Here is an 18,727-nt window from a genome sequence, read left to right on the forward strand (position 1 = left end):
TTTATCCAATATCCCTGGATTGGTAACTGAAGCTGAGGGCTGATCACTTTTCCTTCGTGTGTCAACGATCTGATACATAACACTGTGTTTATATGATTCAGTGCCCTTTGCAACATTGGGGTGCTGATAAGGGTTAGAAGAAGAAAAAGAAATATTGCATACTAATATTAATTTATTTTTCTATTGCCTAATATCAGCATTTGTGTATTTTGGGTTATGGGGAAGTTTTTCATAAATATGTACATAAATAACATTTTGAAATAGTTTTAAATATTATGCACGTTAAAAAATAAAACATGTTTGCATATACCTCAACTTCGCCTTGTCGTTTGATTCGTCACCGCTATCTTCTTTTTCTTTATTTGAGTTTATGGGTAGGTACTTATATTCTTAGAATGCGGAAGTGTGCACATAAGTCCTATTTTGGAACATTTCTTTGAATCGATTTCATGTTGTTGCTTTTTTGACAATCGGCATTCGGCATTTATTTACGTCGGTGTTCTCCACTTAGTATTATTCCTTAAATTTTGGACGATTAATGAATATCTTTGAATTATGTTATTCTTAACACCATGCTTGATATAAAAATTATTTCGGAGTAACATTTTCAAATCCACGTTCATTGGAAATTTTTGTGAACACCCAGAAATATAAAATGTGGATATCCCGTACGAAATCTTAGTGTAAAGGGTTTTCAACGTTTCAATCATTTTTCGCTACTCCGAAATGTCTGTTTCTCACGGCGGGTCTGGTAGTTCAAGTAGCAGTGGGAAACGGAAAGAAATTTATAAGTAAATACTAAATAATTATTTTCAACGTAAAATATCTGAGCATGCTTACCTTCATGTTTGTTTCAAAACATTGATTCAAAAATACATTTAAAAAAAATCTACATATAATGATTTTGCTTGCAGATATTTGGCACCATGGCCCTTATACTCGATGAATTGGTCCGTGAGGCCTGACAAACGATTCCGATTAGCCCTTGGAAGTTTTGTTGAAGAATACAACAACAAGGTACGAATTTTATCTTTATTTGACATAATACATCTCCAGATCACTGATCACGAGTGTAATTTATACAGTAATGTACTTATTTATTATTCCTGATGGTGATTGGTATTCATTGAAGGTTACTCTGTTGTTTCTTCCCGATCTCTTAGTTTCCGTTGATGTTTGAGCCTTGTCGTAATTATTTTAGGTTCAAATAGTGTCACTAGATGAAGACACAAGTGAGTTTAGTGCCAAAAGCACTTTTGATCATCCGTATCCTACAACTAAAATAATGTGGATTCCTGATAGCAAAGGAATAATGCCAGATCTCCTCGCTACTAGTGGTATGTAAAAAAAACTCATTAAATCCCCATTAACTATTCCTGCGGCCTTATATTAGATGTGGCTGTATTAGTTTTATATCCATCATTATCCCAGACATTGCTCTTATAATAAGTATATTTTATAATTAGGTATTTGAGTCGTGAAATATAAACCTGTATACACAATATATTGTGAAATGATACACAATATATTGTGGTTGAAAAACCTGATAAAATGATATGAAAAAAATGAAATTTTGCATTCTCTATATTTAAATAGATTTTGATACACAGTATGAATAATAAGCCACATTTTAAATGAAAAAAATGAAATTTTGCATTCTTTATATTTAAATAGATTTTGATACACAGCATGAATAATAAGCCACATTTTAAATGAAAAAAATGATATTTTGCATTCTCTATATTTAAATAGATTTTGATACACAGCATGAATAATAAGCCACATTTTAAGCAAACATTTATAACAGTCCGACTATCCTTAACTTATTTTGTCCTAATAATTTTAAATCTAGACACTGCCAAATTATACATATATCCGTGATAGACATATTTATGTCACTACACAAATGTGTGTTAGCCATGGAAAAGGGGTTAATTGTTATTGTTGGTAAGGAATAAAGAATTGTGTGTAATGAGCATTTAAAATATATGCCATACTATTTGTGTTCATATAAACATTCTGTTTAATTTTTTTATTACTGGGAATCAAATAAAGTTATAATATCAATTACTTAATTTTAATTTACCCTGTTCATTTGTTTTGGAAAAAAGATTATCACACTAAGAAGGTAGCACATCCCCACCTTTGATAAGAGTTTTTCTGATAACGGCTATATACATATTATCTATAAGCAGTGGCGTGAGTTTTTAATCAGGGTAGGCAGTAGGGTTGGGTAAGGATAAAGCATAGTAGGCACTGCTCGTGTTTCTATATGAAATGCAAGTAATCCAGAGTAAGCACTGCTTTTTTGAATATATAGAATGCACGCGTCTGCCTATAAGTTCGTCTATATTATACCATTAAGTAATTTGTATTTCATTTGTTAATCAACAGGTGACTATTTAAGAATATGGAGGGCAGGAGAACCAGACACAAGACTGGAATGTGTTCTGAACAACAATAAGAACTCTGATTTTTGCGCTCCGCTGACTTCCTTTGATTGGAATGAAGTAGATCCCAATTTAATTGGCACTTCAAGCATCGATACTACCTGCACTATTTGGGGTCTGGAAACAGGACAAGTAAAAATTACTTATTTTATTCATTGAATGTAAACATGAGATGAATCATATATAACAGACTGCTTTATCAACTTTCAGCTCCTTGGGCGAGTTAATCTCGTAACGGGACATGTGAAGACACAACTTATAGCTCATGATAAGGTAAAAAGGTTTTTTGTTGTATGTTACTTTTTTCCAATATATTTTACACGCCTTTATAATCCATATTATGCAACCTTCGTACTATGTATTTTTTCTTATTTATTTTAACCAATAATTAAAAAATTTCAAAATCTTGTAATTTTTGGCAGCTATTAATAATTTAATAAAATAATAACATTTTTTTAATTATAAACTGGTCACACTTATTATGAAAATATTGGGTATTACATAAATACTATGTTTTAGGTGTGCCAACACTCTAATATTAGCTACTTGCATGATACTGTTGATTTACTAAAACTATATGTATTTAAGAAAATGTTGAACTTTCAGGAAGTGTATGATATTGCGTTTTCAAGAGCGGGTGGAGGTCGTGACATGTTTGCCTCAGTTGGAGCTGATGGCTCTGTTAGAATGTTTGATCTCCGACATCTTGAGCATTCTACTATTATCTATGAGGTATGCTATTAAATGATTTGAATGCACTATGTCTGGGGTATATTTGAATTATTAATTTGGTTTGAGTTATGAAGTACGTATATAGGTGCAACTAATAAGAGAACTTTATTCTTCAGGACCCGGCTCATACTCCTCTTCTGAGGTTGGCTTGGAATAAGCAAGACCCTAACTACTTGGCTACAGTTGCGATGGATGCATGTGAAGTCATAATTCTGGATGTGAGAGTTCCGTGTACTCCTGTCGCCCGGCTCAACAATCACAGAGCATGTGTAAATGGTATCGCATGGGCTCCTCACAGGTCAATATCTTTTTCCTCTAATACTCGCCAAGTGAATACATATTTTTAAAGAAAAGTACAAACTGTATTGTATTAAATTTTATATCTTTGTTTAAAATCACTGTATATCTTATGACTTAATTAATCTCCTCAGCTCTTGTCATATCTGCACTGCTGGTGACGATCACCAAGCGCTTATCTGGGACATCCAGCAGATGCCCCGAGCCATTGAGGACCCGATCCTGGCGTATACAGCTGCTGAAGGAGAAGTGAACCAGATCCAGTGGGGTGCCACACAGCCGGACTGGATAGCTATTTGCTACAATAAACACACGGAAATACTGAGAGTCTAATAAAGAGACGGCGAACCTTATCGGCGTCTGGCACTGAACTGAAAAAGAGATATACTCCGAGTGTATCGATTAACGACTTGTATTTGCTTTTTTATTTAGCAGTTTAGGAAAATCAAAACTCTGATATGACAGATTTTAGCTATGCCCTTGCCGTAAAGCAGCGAAATATATCGGTGGATCCCTCCCCTACGCAGTAAAAGCCGGGTAACCACTAGTACACTGACACTTACTGATTCCTTTGTATCACCATACTGTTTTCCTTCGACTTTGTGGAATTCTCTTACTAACTTCATCTCAGTTTTTAAATGACGTTAAGAATAAAAAAGTGAATACCAAAAAAAGTAATCAGCAAAATACTCGGGAGGTAAAACATATCTCTGTCACTGTCAGTGGTTCGCCTCAGTGGAAGAAATGGACTTCATGAATATACATAGTGTTTGTGTGTGATTATATTATGTATTGACTCCTTATTAACCATCGTGGGTAGTTATAACTTATTAGCTGTAATGGTTTTATACCTTCCTGAATGTAGTAAATCTTATAATAATAGCAATTGTTTTACGTAAGTAAATACATATTACGCTATATTACAAATATCTGAATTGGACCAGTGTATGAATTTAAAATTATTTATTAATATCAATATGTATTTCATTTTGTATGTATTCTAATGTTCTTTTTTAAATGTTATCAATCATCATTTGTAAATGAACTATTTGAGTAATTGTGTTACATAAGTTACTAAACTTTTTTGTTTCAATGTCCACAGTAGATGCTCGCTCCAAAGGTCACTATACTCGCACTAAAGTTCGTTCCAACTGCCGAGATTGGTCACCTGTCAAATGCATGATTATATCGAAATCCTATCCATAACTCACTCACATTTACAAACTGTTTTATGCTTGATTTTTCTTAAAATAAACATTTCTATAACTATCTGAAAAATCATAATTACTAAATTTTCATTGTTTACTTGGATGATCTGTTGTTCGGTAAGAAGTACAGTTCATTTAAATTTGTGTCCATTTCATTATTATTATTTATTTTTATTGTGTTTAAATTTAAACGTAAGTTATGATGAAATAATACTTAATGATGTAATATTTTAGTAATGAGTTACTCTCTAATAGGGCGTACTGCTCGTGTTTAGGGAGATAATTAGTAATCATATGGTAAATTATGGAATGTATGTGTTATTTTATATAGTAAAAATAATCAATTAATTAGCTTTTCTTGGCCACTGGTCTATTATAAAATACATTTTATAATACAATATGCAATAAGAATTTCAGAGGTCAGTAATTGATACATCATAACATTTTTTCTAATGCAATTAATTTTTACGAACATTTATAGATTAGAAACATTAAATATATGTATTGAGTAACTTGCATTTCCTTATTTAAAAACATGTTTTCAAATATTTATTTTGGATGGCACTGAACTTTTCAAATAAATAAATGAAAATTGACAATTATACCATTGTATTCACAAAAATATTTATAGGAATAAGATTTGCTGTATTTTAATTACATCTTTTTCATAATTTTCTTTTCATTCTTTATAAATATTATGATCTTCTGTGCAATTCATGTCAGGTCCCCCTGACGTCAACTATCACTTGAGAGTAATTGTCCTTGTCTTGGGCAGCTCTCTGTTTGGAGCTGCCCAATATGTATTATGATATTATTAGTTACATATTTATTTTTCATTTGTACGATAATTTATCTATTAGAAATAAATTGTTTCATCTGACAATCATAATCATTCAATTTTTTTTACTCAGAATCCCATTTATATTTTTTTGTAGCCTAGGTATATTTAAGATATATATTAGTGTATAGACAGTACTTAATTTAATTTGATTAATATGTTTTGTATGTGTGAGTTCCCTATGATTACTACTACATCAATACGAAAATATATGCAGTTTTTATATTTTTGCACCCCTTCTGCTAAACATGTTTCTATATTTATTTATGTAAAACATTGTATTAGTATTACAAGACATAACGGGTGCGGGTGGTAGTCTAGTACCTTATGAAATATTTGGGAAATCTCATATGCATATACAAATACACAAATCGCTTTGTCTTTGGCCATTTCATTCTGAGTAAGGTATCCCAAATTTTTGGGGTACATATTTTGTTAATTGTTGGAATTCCAAAGACCTTTTTTACAGTAAATGTATAGTATTTTATTTAATATTATTTACCTAAGTCAAATTAAAAATGTGTCCTGAGTTGTTAAAAATCTATGGATTATTTTTACTCCTGTCCTGTGGTATATAAATATTGTGATTTAAAAAAAAAAAAAACACCACAAATGTTTATACAAATACAAACATTAATAAACTACTTCATATCATCCCTTTACGGTACAATTTCACTTATTGATATTACAGCAACCTTTTATATCTTCATATTAATTATCAAATCAATTTAGCAATAATTTTACCAATAAACTATAAAGTGAATTAGTTTCAATAACACTATTGCATTTTTTCATTCTTCTTCTCCGTCTTAATCCTCATTGCTGAGGGCTGTGACCCTTGCAGAAGCAATGACTCTTCTCCAGTTATCCCTTGACTGCGCTGCACGTAGCGCTCCAACCACTGAGGTGCCTGCTGCTGCCTTAATTTGATCGGTCCATCGTGTGGGGATCTTCCTCTCCCTCTCTTTCCCTCCAGGCTACCGATCACAACTAGTCGTTCCAGGCTATCCTCGTTGCCACGCGCAACGTGTCCAAAGAACTGGAGAATCCGTCGGGTACAGATATTGGCCAGAGTCAAGCCATCCAAGCGTAGTTCCTGGCGAATGGACTCATTGGTGCGTCTAGCTGTCCATGGAATTTGGAGCATGCGCCTCCAACACCACATTTCGAAGGCATCAATTTTTCTCCTTTCTGCTGCTTTTATGGTCCATGTTTCAGCAGCATAGAGAAAAATGGAGTGGACCAAGCTCCTGACAAGCTTCATCTTGGTGTTGTTACTCACACCCCGGTCTTTCCAGATTTTGTCTAGCTTAGACATGGCACTTTTGGCGATGGCGATACGACGTCTAATCTCTCCTTCACAAGTTCCTTCATTGCTGATTTGAGATCAAAGGAACTGGAACTCGTTTATTATCTCTAAACCTTCGAGTAAGTTCCCGAGATCACCAAACTTCTTAGATCGATCTATGATCATGATCTTGGTCTTGCTTTGGTTAATCTCTAGTCCCAGTGCCTTGCTCTCAATCTTTACTCGTTTAAGGAGATCTACCATCTCTTTTGGGTCTTTGGCCAAAAGTGTTGTGTCGTCCGCATATCGTATATTGGACAGCTTTACTCCACCAATGGACACTCCTCCATTCCATTCGTAGAGAGCCCTGCGCATGATGTATTCCCCATAGATGTTAAACAGGTCAGGGGAGAGTATGCATCCCTGTCTTACACCTTTCTCAGTGGGGAAGCTTGCAGTGTTTATGCCATTGATTCTTACGATTGCCTTACTTTGGGCATAAAGTCCATGGATGAGTTTTATCAAATGGGATGGGACTCCCATCTCCATGAGTACTTTCCACAGATGTTCCCACTTCACGCAGTCGAAAGCTTTCTTGTAATCGATAAAGCATAAAACTGTTGGCGTCAGGAACTCTCGGCTTTTTTCGATCACTTGGCGGATGTTGAGGATCTGCTCTCTTGTTCTTCTTCCTTTCACAAAACCAGCTTGTTCCTTTGGTATTTGCCATCCATTTTTTCTTAGCAAGTTATAATTAAAGAAACCAATGAAAATTTACTATTATATCCCCATGGGGCTATTAGCCAAGAGAAGAAATAATATTTTTCCAAATTATGCTTTTATTATACACACTTAAATATGGCACCACTTTGTTTAGCAGTTTATTGCATTTTCAATATCCAAATTGTAAATTAATAAAATTCAGCATAAACCTACTGAGAGTTATACAAGTTGCTTGTTTTTGTCCAAGGGAAAATATGAAAGATCAGAAAATTATTTATTTATTTATTGATTTGGCGTTTAATTTGTAGAACTCCATTTTAATTTATGTATTAATTTTAAATCAAACACAGATTTTTTGAGTCTACTAAGTTGTATTTTATTAACAAAAACACATAAAAAATTATACTGTGACAATTGTTTCGCCTTGTTAGGGCATTATCAAACGAATGTGAAGATCAAATGGACTATGGTCCTTATGTTGAAATTAATATTCGAAGAAAAGGTCCAGTTTTAAATGAAGGTCTCAGTAAAGATAGTGTCAACCCTATTTTTTTTTTAAATTTTGAGATATATCAATTTAAACTTTGCCATGTGGTGTAACATTCTCCTTGGATTCATTACTTTAAAAAGTGTGACAACCTCTCATTGCAGTCAAACAATATCGACACACAGAATATTGTTTCCTCACAGTATTAAGATAATGCGTTCAGTTTTATCAGATTTACCAAAAGCAGGACACTATCCTTCTTCAACCCTTTAAATATATTTTTTTCTTGATTTTAAAATCATCCGCCTCTGTAGTGTAATGGTCAGCACGCTCGGCTACCGTTCTGGAGGTCCCGGGTTCGATTCCCAGGGGGGGTCAAATAAATATAAGTGATTTTTTCACTGTAATATTTATTCAATATTACCCTGGACTGGTACCTGAAGCGGAGGGCTGATCACCTTTCCTTCGTGTGTAAACGATCAAGATAACACTGTGTTCATATGAAGCAGTGCCCTATGCACCATTAGGGTGCGGATAAGGGTTTTTATTATTATTTTTAAATCATACTTCATCTCAAAAATGATCGACACGGTGTTAACTTGATCACTAATTTTATGAAGGTGAGGTGATCAATTCTGTGCTCCAGATTCTACAAAAATGACAATATAAAAAACAATTCACACCCGCGAAAAGTGCACTTGTCACAATAACTAATTTCTTAACTTTAAACAAATAACTTTTGGCATTAGATTTACAATAAAACCTCTAATAATTAGCTTTTTTTTTAAATAGTTGCTCCCTTACCGAGCGATATTTTGCAGAACGAGTTACAGAGAAAGGACGAGTCCCTTTTTCACGAAATTCACTTGTGCGCCGGGACTTCCGCGCCAGTACTCGAGTTGGATACCAACAATATTGAAGAGCTTGTGAAAGAGCATAGTCCAGCTGACCACCGAAGAGTTTATGGAGTTGCATTGTGATTCACCGCAATAAATTATGAAGGAGAGCTTGTTAATGGAGGAGGTGGAAGTAGCAGAGCAACAATCTTCTAGCACAACAAGAGAAATGCTGAAAGCATGGGAAACTGTTGCATCATATATTCAGAAGCATCACCCTAATAGGGGGTGGCTATTCGCACTACAAATTTTATTCAATGATTATGTTGTGACACATTTACGCCAAATTTCGAAGCATCGGCAAAAACAAATATCTTAAGACAGTTTTCTAGTTAAAAAGAATTAATTATTTGTCACAAATTGATTTTTATTTTTTTAATTTAATTCATATTCCAAGTCGTTACACTCCTTAACAATTTATAAGTAATTTTATATAAATAAACGTTAATAAAAAAAATACATCAGAATTTAGAGTAAGATGCTGGAACTTGCTACTGTACTTTTTGTTATACGTAACTCATCTTGGGAATTCAACAGCGTGTAACCGACGCGGGTTACGGGCGATGACTCGGAAGAAATATACACGCCTGGCCTTCACTCAGAATCTGCCAACTTGCCACCATTGTAAGGGGTGACGTTCCAGACGGCCCCGCCGTACCGAGTTGTAAGCTGGATACGGACGGAGGTGACTGGATGTGTGAGCCGGGAAGAGCGAGCACTGGACCGACAAGTCAACCTCAATAGCCCTGATAAGGGCTTTCCGAAACTGGTCCGTGAATCGGTGCAAACAGGCGAAACGGTCCAGGCTGGCGGCGCGGCGAGGTGTCCAAGGAGCGGGAGCGGAGAAATGAAACACAGGTTTCAGCAGTCGCACCAGAACTAATTTATTGTTTTTTTTTTTTAATTACCTAACGTCCAAGTGACTCTGAAATCTAGCTACGGCTTATGCAACACCGTTTATCATGTCCCTACTCAGGCTTCAACTTTATAAGTTTCATAGCCTATGCCTACTTGTGAGTGGATTTACTCTTTATGTTTAAAGTTACTATAATTTCATGTAATTCATGAGTGAAAATTCTAGGCAAAAACACTCGCACTAATTTATTGTGGCAAAGTCAACCCTACTTATACCCGACCAAAGATTATATACTAGAAATACCCGACCGTGATCGCGTGCCGCCCGACAGTGGGAAAGCACGGCCGATCAGCGGCCGGGGGAAAGAGACAGCCATATTGCTGTCTTCCTCTAAGGGGCACCGGACGGACTATATTTCCATACCGTACCGGTGCCTTTACAATAATACATCCGATACATTTACATAATTCCGAACCAATACATATTTTCCTTATCCTAAACATACAAATACAGTGCCTAAGCCATACGAAGTCTACACGAATTTCCAAAAGCCCTTCTTCGGGCCGCGGCCCGACGGGCAACCGTCTCGCCCGCCGGACGCCTAGAAGTCCTTTTCCGGGCCGCCGCACGGGGTGTGCGATTTGTCCGTAACAAGGCGCATAAATACTACGCAAAGGTAACTGAAAAAAAAGAGAGGAAAATATATACAAAGATTCAGTCCCTTTAACTACAATCAAGGAAATCCCTTAGAAATGGAGTAATAATGATAATAGAAATTGGAGTGGTATTGCTGAAGTGAAAAGAGATGTGGATGTAGTGTGCTACCACTTTAGAAGCCTTACAAAGTTAAATATTAATAATTTTAGACAATTTAAATAACGCTATTTTCGTAAAATACTACTTCAGGGGAATATAATAAAAGAAAAAAATGTAAATTCATTTCTCAGACACATAAAAATAAATGTGAAAATTCTGAAAGAATCGAGTAATCTGTAAGTCATAAAAACATCGATATTTTTTTTTGGGTGGTTCCAATAAAAAATATGTATTCTATATAGAATGTAGAAAATCGTGTTTTGGACAATAAATTTTCATATTGGAACCAAGTTGTGAAACCAATAAATTTCTTATGAGGGACCAGGTGGGGTTTTGCCCCACTACCCATATTTGTAGATTTTGAGCTGAAGTGATTTACGACAATATCACTATATCATAAATCGTAAAAAAAATTGACACACATAAGTAGGTAGGTACCTGTCAAATATCCGCTAATGTAAGGTATCTATCACTAACTTATAGTCGATGGTTAAACTTTTTGTCAATGATATTATGTTTATAGCACACGTCTATTCCGAATCCACAAAATCCAAGTACATTTTTTTTCCAAAATAAAATATTTGAATTTGGGATTCCAAGACATTCGATTTGGTCCATTCGAAATAATCTCATTTGTGTAAAAAAAATACATGGTAAAATGTGTTTTTTTTCGACAAGCGAATATGGTGTGAAATGATGGATATTTATAAATACAATTTAGAAACATAACATATTTAGAACATAGACTTGACTTTTTAAAATCTTTACATTATATTTGTATAGTATGTTGAATCCGATATTCATCCAAAGGTAAAATATCTCGACCAGTGTTGGAGATACGAAAATTTCAAAATTGAAATAAAAAATTGGGTAAATTGATGTTTGCATTATCTAGCATTATTCTCACCCAAAAAAAAGAGTTTTATGTGGGCGATTTCTCAACACCAACGTTTTCCTTCCAAATACCGAATAACTAATGCATGACTCCCATACAAAAATTATGTAGGTATCAAGTTTTTTTGGATTTTAAAATTTAATTGGATTATCAGTAACGCCGTCTAAAGTGACGCCGGCGGAAAACGGCCGTACGCGGAATGCTTATTTGCGCGGGAAAACGTTGCATTTGCACATTTGCAGCTGTTCGCGGCCATTATTGTCGCATTTCATTTTTCGTTGTTGTTTTGTCGCTTTGTCCACTAAGAATTTATATTTGGCATTTCGATATTCGACAATAATAATTGGTCTTCATAATATACCAAAGTTTTATTTTTATTACAACTTACTTTAACGTATAAAATACACCTGAAAAGAGTATTTCTGTCGGTTTGACTTTTCTAGGAAATATTAATCTAAAATTCGCCATGGTCGCCAAATTCAACAGACTTTTCGTTTTAAAACGTGGTAAGTTCATTTCAACTTATATTTTCGAGATATCACGGTAATGTATTACATGTTCAAAGAAATGTTGAAGTTTTCTTAGTATGTATCGAGTTTTTTTACACATTTATGATTTAAATCATTTCCTCCCAAGAGAAGTCGGCCTTTTAATTGAAAAATATATTCTATAGAGCTGTTAATTGCATATTGAATATAAAATATGCCCCAAAGATCATTTTCATATTTCATTATTCTTTACATTTTATAGGTATAACAAAACCGTTTAATTTTATTTTGTTTTAATCGGTGCCTGATATAAATAATCGTCTGATTTGATGTTAATACAGTGGAATAGTAAAGGAAAGTACGCATTTTAAAATATTAGTCGATAAAACATTCCTTACCCTATTTCATGGTGTTCTGTATGTATTCCATAAATTGTCAAAAATATATGCCATTAGTGAACTGCAACTGAAAACGTTGTACCTGCTCCAAAAAGCTTATATAAACTGGTCTAGGATATTGCTTTTAGTAAACAAAACTCACAATGTATACTCCAGAGAACTTGGTAACAGTAACAATGTTACTGTTGAGGTTTGCTGTGCTAATATTTCGACTGGGTTATTGTGTGGTTAAGCTATGAATAGTCATATTGTTCAAATTAATTTGACTGCACTTGCAATAAGTTGTTTCGCATATTTATTCTGTATTTTGTTGGTTTGTTTGTTCTCAGGGGGGAGAAAGGAGGAGGTGCACATTGACAAGATCACTTCTAGAATACAGAAGCTATGCTATGGGTTGAACATGGACTTCGTGGACCCGGTATGTATACTCACTGGTGCTGTGTGTACCGTGTGTTGTGGTGGTCTGTATTTTACTTTCGTTGAAATTATAAAATTATAAAAAATTAACCAGAATAAATAAGGAATTTGATAATTATTTTGACATACAACACCTAAAGTGCAGCAAGTAATGTGATGCTTGTCTTTAAAGCCCTTTCTGTTCCTCTCCTAAATACCTAGTATATGCTCTTACTGCGCTTTAGGTTCTAGGTTTCATTACCTTTCTTCCATTCATTTTAACACACTATCTGCGGGAAGGGTAATTTTACAGTTTCACTTGACTGGTGGTGTTCGGCGCGAAGGGTAATTTTACCTTTTCACTCGACTCATCGTAAATTGTGTGTAAGTTATTTTTACGAATGACTTTTGCGGCATCTTTTGATCTCACAATGATGTATACAGTATGGTTAAATGTTATCACTTCTTTTTAGAGATATTTATCTCTATTATGAGCGCGAATCCGCCCGCGGATAGTGTGTTAATATATATGGTATTTATTTTGAATGATTATTTTATTGCTTGCTTTCCAGGTTTGCATAACTCTGAAGGTGATTAGTGGCATCTACTCGGGAGTGACTACAGTGGAGCTGGACAACTTGGCAGCGGAGACAGCAGCGACCATGACCACAGACCACGCTGACTACGCAATCCTCGCTGCGCGACTCGCCGTCTCCAATCTTCACAAGGAGACAAAAAAGCAGTTCTCTGGTACATATTTTGATATACATTGATTCATAATATGCTATCTCTGTAACTTCATTTCACAGTAAATAACATCTTGGTTCTTTTCTCATTACAGAGGTAATGGATGATCTTTTCAACATTGTGAATCCTCACACCAAGGTCAGATCTCCGATGATCTCCGAGTTTCATCATAAAGTCATATTAGATAATGCGGAAAGATTAGATTCGTCCATTATCTACGACAGAGATTTTAATTACAATTACTTTGGATTTAAAACATTGGAACGTTCTTACCTTCTTAAAATTGGGGGAAAAGTAGCCGAGAGACCTCAACACATGCTTATGAGAGTGGCGGTCGGTATTCACGGAGAAGATATCGAATCCGCTATTGAAACTTATAACCTACTTTCTGAGAAATATTTCACCCACGCGAGCCCCACCCTGTTCTCCGCGGCCACTCCGCGTCCCCAGCTGTCTTCCTGCTTCCTCCTGGCGATGAGTGAAGACAGTATAGAGGGTATATACGACACTCTCAAGCAGTGTGCGCTGGTCTCCAAGTCCGCGGGAGGGATCGGTCTGCACGTGCACTGCATCCGCGCCAAGGGCTCCTACATAGCGGGCACCAACGGAGTGTCCAACGGGCTGTTGCCCATGTTGCGCGTGTACAACAACACCGCCCGCTACGTGGACCAGGGAGGGAACAAGAGGCCGGGAGCATTCGCAATCTATGTAGAGCCGTGGCATGCGGACATATTTGATTTTCTAGATTTGAAAAAGAACACCGGTAAGGAAGAGGTCCGCGCCAGGGATCTGTTCTACGCCCTCTGGATCCCTGACCTGTTCATGAAGCGTGTGGAAAATAACGAGGAGTGGAGCCTCATGTGTCCTCACGACGCCCCCGGTCTCTCGGACTGCTGGGGCGAGGAGTTCGAGAAGCTGTACACCAAGTACGAGGAGGAGGGGCGCGCCAAGAGCAAGGTCCCCGCCCAAAGACTGTGGATGGCTATTATCGAGTCCCAAGTGGAAACAGGCACTCCGTACATGCTGTACAAGGATGCGTGCAATCGTAAAAGCAACCAACAAAATCTGGGTACTATCAAGTGTAGTAACCTCTGTACCGAAATAGTGGAATTCACTTCCAAAGATGAAGTGGCTGTATGTAACTTGGCCTCTATCGCTGTAAATATGTTTGTAAAAGAAAATAAGACTTACGATTTTGAGAAGCTTAAAAAAGTAACAAAAACTGTCACCAAAAATTTGAATAAAATCATCGATGTTAATTATTATCCCGTTCCAGAAGCAAAAACCTCTAATATGCGACATCGTCCCATCGGTATTGGTATCCAAGGTCTTGCTGATGCCTTTGTTTTGATGAGATTGCCATTCGAGAGTGACAAAGCGGTGTTACTCAATCAACAAATATTCGAAACTCTATATTACGGCGCCCTCGAAGCCAGTTGCGAGCTAGCCGAGAAGGAAGGTACGTACGAAACGTACGCCGGCTGTCCCGTAAGCAAGGAGATACTTCAGTATGACATGTGGAACAAGACCCCTACAGACCTGTGGGACTGGAGCGCCCTGAAGACCAAGATATCCCAACACGGAGTACGCAACTCCCTCCTCCTGGCTCCCATGCCGACCGCCTCCACGGCGCAGATCCTCGGTAATAACGAGTCCTTCGAACCTTTTACATCCAATATCTACACGAGGAGAGTGCTGTCCGGAGAGTTTCAAGTAGTAAACCACCACCTTTTGCGAGACTTGACAGAGGCGGACCTGTGGGATGATGATATGAAGAACCTTATCATCGCCAACAATGGTTCCATTCAAAATTTGGAAACAATACCCAAACATATCAGAGATCTTTACAAGACAGTTTGGGAGATATCGAACAAAGTGTTGATAAAGATGGCGGCTGACCGTGGAGCCTTCATCGATCAGAGTCAGTCCTTCAACATTCACGTGGCGGAACCTAACTACGGGAAGTTGACATCCATCCACTTCTACGGATGGAAGATGGGACTCAAGACTGGGATGTACTATCTGCGAACTAAGCCGGCCGCCAACGCAATCCAGTTTACCGTTGACAAGGGCCGTGCTAAAGAGCAAATGTCAAATGGAAAAGCAAAACCCGAAGCGGAAAAAGAAGAGAACAACATGGCGTCCATTGTGTGCTCTCTGGAAAACAAAGATGATTGCATGATGTGCGGCTCGTAGTACACTAACTTGTGCTAACCAGCCAGTCTCCAGTGCCTTGTAATCTCGTGATCTTCTCCAACTTGCACAACTATCTCCCACGCCGTATATCTATATTTATAGGCTAAGCCTCTTTGACCCTAATGGGGTGTAAACAGATTTGTTCCTAAAAACCACATGTACTTTTATTTACCGCATGTTCATTAAATTTAGGTTGGACTGTCATTTTTTATCGGTAAAAGATTGTCACCCTTGCATAATGATAACTAAGATAATTTTCTGATTCTATTTAATAGTTTTTTTTTAAATGTATAAATGACAAAAAAAAATGTAATTTTTTTTTTTAAATATGTATTATGTATGTTATTTCTATTTTTTATTTGTATATCTTCCTAAACTTACCGGCTGGTACACACACACTCTTCACAAATTTGTGTTTTGACAAGTGATTTTTCATGGCGGCAAGCTTTAGGGCAAATTTGAGGACTGGTATTCTTTGTAGTGTTTCTGGTCAACTATTTATTTGCAGTGACCCATTCATTATTAGTTTTCTGTTCGCATATCAAAGTGGGAGAAAGTCAATTTGTCACCACCTCGCATTTTTTCATCTTTGTTTTTTTTTTTTTTTACTATCGACCGTGGCAGCTCAAGGTGGATTAATTTTTTGGAATACAAGACATTCATTCCTTGACGATAAATTCAACAATCTGTTATATATAAACTAACTAACCATTACGCCGCTTCACCGCAGGGGTAGGCAGAGAGAACTGAACGCCACACCACTCTGTCTTTGCAAACATTCTTCGCCTCTTCCACATTCATGCATCTCCTCATACATACCTGACGATTATTACGACTCTTGACCCGGCCTGTTATATATTTGTGTTCTAAACTTGACTTCTTCGGCACACCAAATTAATTTCTTACAAGATTTACAAATCTAGCAACATTTAAACAAGCATTGAGTCCACAACCCGTCTTCATGGATTTTTTGTCAAGATTTTGAAAATTTTCTATAAAATGTGATTCCTGTAAAATTATTATTTTTTATGGACCTAGTCTATTGAGTAAATATACAGGGCAAACAATTTTTTTATGTTTTTATAGCTTGAATCTAGAAACTCTACAGTCCGCATTTTATTAATTATGAAAACAATTTTTTTAAATTCCTAGGTTAATACATTCCGAAATCAGAATGTTTCTATGAATATTACATGCATGTAATAGATCTATGATAATTCCTAGGTGGATATCTTATATATTAACCTAGGAAGATTCCTCATGGAATTTGATTGTAACTAGCTGATTTTCTGCTACCGTGGAATAAATTGTCAAAATTCTATTATGTGGTACCTAGTGAACGTTTTGCTGTCTCCAGGTTGGCAATTCTTACTATATCCGACATTCCATGAATTTGTGCAATATTCTCGGTAGGTAATATCAGTTATCCATCAGAAAATATCGATTAGTCCACTATATGCATTTATACTTACGTGTGTACCAGCTACTTAAAATTTTATCTACATATTCTTTACCTGAATACCTATTTTACAGTAGTGGCCAATTTAGAATATTATTTTTATACATATAAATAGTAGCAAACTTGCATTGTTGAATGCACAATTTAAAACAATCATATTGTGTACTTTTTTATAATTGATTTTGAAAAGTTATAATGTCCATTACATCATTGAATTTTTATATTATTTTTTTGGCCACTATGATCTCCGTGAATTTGAAATAATAAAATGTAATCAATTTATATTCGAGTTCAATTTTATTCCGTAAAAGAATAGCACAAAAGTACATAATTCAAACCAATAAATAATGGAACTTTTAAAATGCTCAAATAAAGGGCATTGTCTAGTTTGTAAGTGATGTGAATTCTGCAGTAATATCTTTGATTTATGTTTGAATATGATATGAATATGTGTTTGTAAGCTTTAATTAATAATATGTATGTGTGTTATAAATCTATTTTGGTAATGCTACATTAAATATTTTTTTTATGATCTGTGTTTTTTTAATACAAAAAAATATGATAATACAACTACTCAAACTAGTATTCAGAGATGTTCTTAAGAAAGGTAAAAGCGAAAATAAGACCTAGTGGTTGAAATACGTAAGAAGAGAAGGAGAATATCTTCACCAAATGAGATGCATTGAGGTAAGGCTGGAAAATTGTTTAATGAGATGGAAGTAATACAATGGTATGTATTCAGATAGTTTTATTTTTCTATCCGGAATTCACCCGCACATATTTGTAATTTTGACAAAAGAAAAATTTGATGAGCAAAGTTGAAGTCTTAACTACAACAGATTGGGTTCGCCTGAAGTAGTGGCTAGCGTATTTAGTTACTCTGCTGAGGTCCCAAATTTGATTCCCGGGCAGTCAAAATAAATATGTGATTTTTCTCTTTAATATTCATTAAATATTATCTTACATTGGCGCAAGATTGATCATCTTGCCTTCACATAACTGCAAGTTTTTATTACTAAAAATCAGTTGTACACGTCACTAAATTAAATAGAAAAAATTACATCTAACAAATCCAAAAAATGGGTTCTTCGTCATGATAATATAAAACTTTATGTACCTATATAATAACCTGCGTTTCTTTGTTAGTGGCGGATAGCTCGTGTGCAAATACATGCTCCTTTTGGGTGCTTTGCCAAAAAAAAAAATATACCAGCCCATCTTGTGTACTTCCAATCCGGTTTAAATAAAACTGCACTGTAGACCAAGAAGATCAATGTTTCTAGCTCAATTCTTGAATAATTTGAAATGGATCGAAATCAACCGAAGATTTTAATTTATCTTCATTAAAATTCGAACGTAGTCCATTCTAAGAAAGCCCTTTAGGGTCTTATCACCTGATTTGAACTTTTGAAGCCAGGATTGACTCTACTACTTTAATTAAACCTAAAAAGTTATACGTAAAAATCGACAATACAAGATTTATGTTTTATTAAAAAGAAATTTATGTATATGTATTTTTTTTTTAAATTACCTAACGTCCAAGTGACTCTGAAATAT

The 18,727-nt window shown here is 35.5% G+C and overlaps 2 protein-coding genes across 2 annotated transcripts; both read left to right on the top strand.

Annotated features, from left to right (window-relative positions):
- The first annotated feature begins 386 nt into the window (after positions 1 to 386).
- LOC148303224 (DDB1- and CUL4-associated factor 7) lies at positions 387 to 6,065 on the top strand. The gene is made up of 8 exons (XM_088270330.1): positions 387 to 791; positions 915 to 1,017; positions 1,202 to 1,337; positions 2,395 to 2,582; positions 2,661 to 2,723; positions 3,057 to 3,182; positions 3,299 to 3,480; positions 3,614 to 6,065. Exons 1-8 carry the CDS (start codon positions 727 to 729, stop codon positions 3,810 to 3,812), a joined length of 1,062 nt encoding a protein of 353 aa, XP_088126456.1. The 5' UTR covers positions 387 to 726; the 3' UTR covers positions 3,813 to 6,065.
- Positions 6,066 to 11,689: 5,624 nt separating this feature from the next.
- On the top strand, positions 11,690 to 17,700 carry LOC148303225 (ribonucleoside-diphosphate reductase large subunit-like). The gene is made up of 4 exons (XM_088270255.1): positions 11,690 to 11,992; positions 12,702 to 12,790; positions 13,341 to 13,518; positions 13,610 to 17,700. Exons 1-4 carry the CDS (start codon positions 11,953 to 11,955, stop codon positions 15,709 to 15,711), a joined length of 2,409 nt encoding a protein of 802 aa, XP_088126381.1. The 5' UTR covers positions 11,690 to 11,952; the 3' UTR covers positions 15,712 to 17,700.
- The last annotated feature ends 1,027 nt before the right edge of the window (positions 17,701 to 18,727 follow it).

Source organism: Brachycentrus maculatus, unplaced genomic scaffold (genome assembly GCF_059751285.1).
Source record: "Brachycentrus maculatus isolate JH-2025_06_01 unplaced genomic scaffold, ASM5975128v1 h1tg000378l, whole genome shotgun sequence".
Lineage (NCBI taxonomy): Eukaryota > Metazoa > Arthropoda > Insecta > Trichoptera > Brachycentridae > Brachycentrus > Brachycentrus maculatus.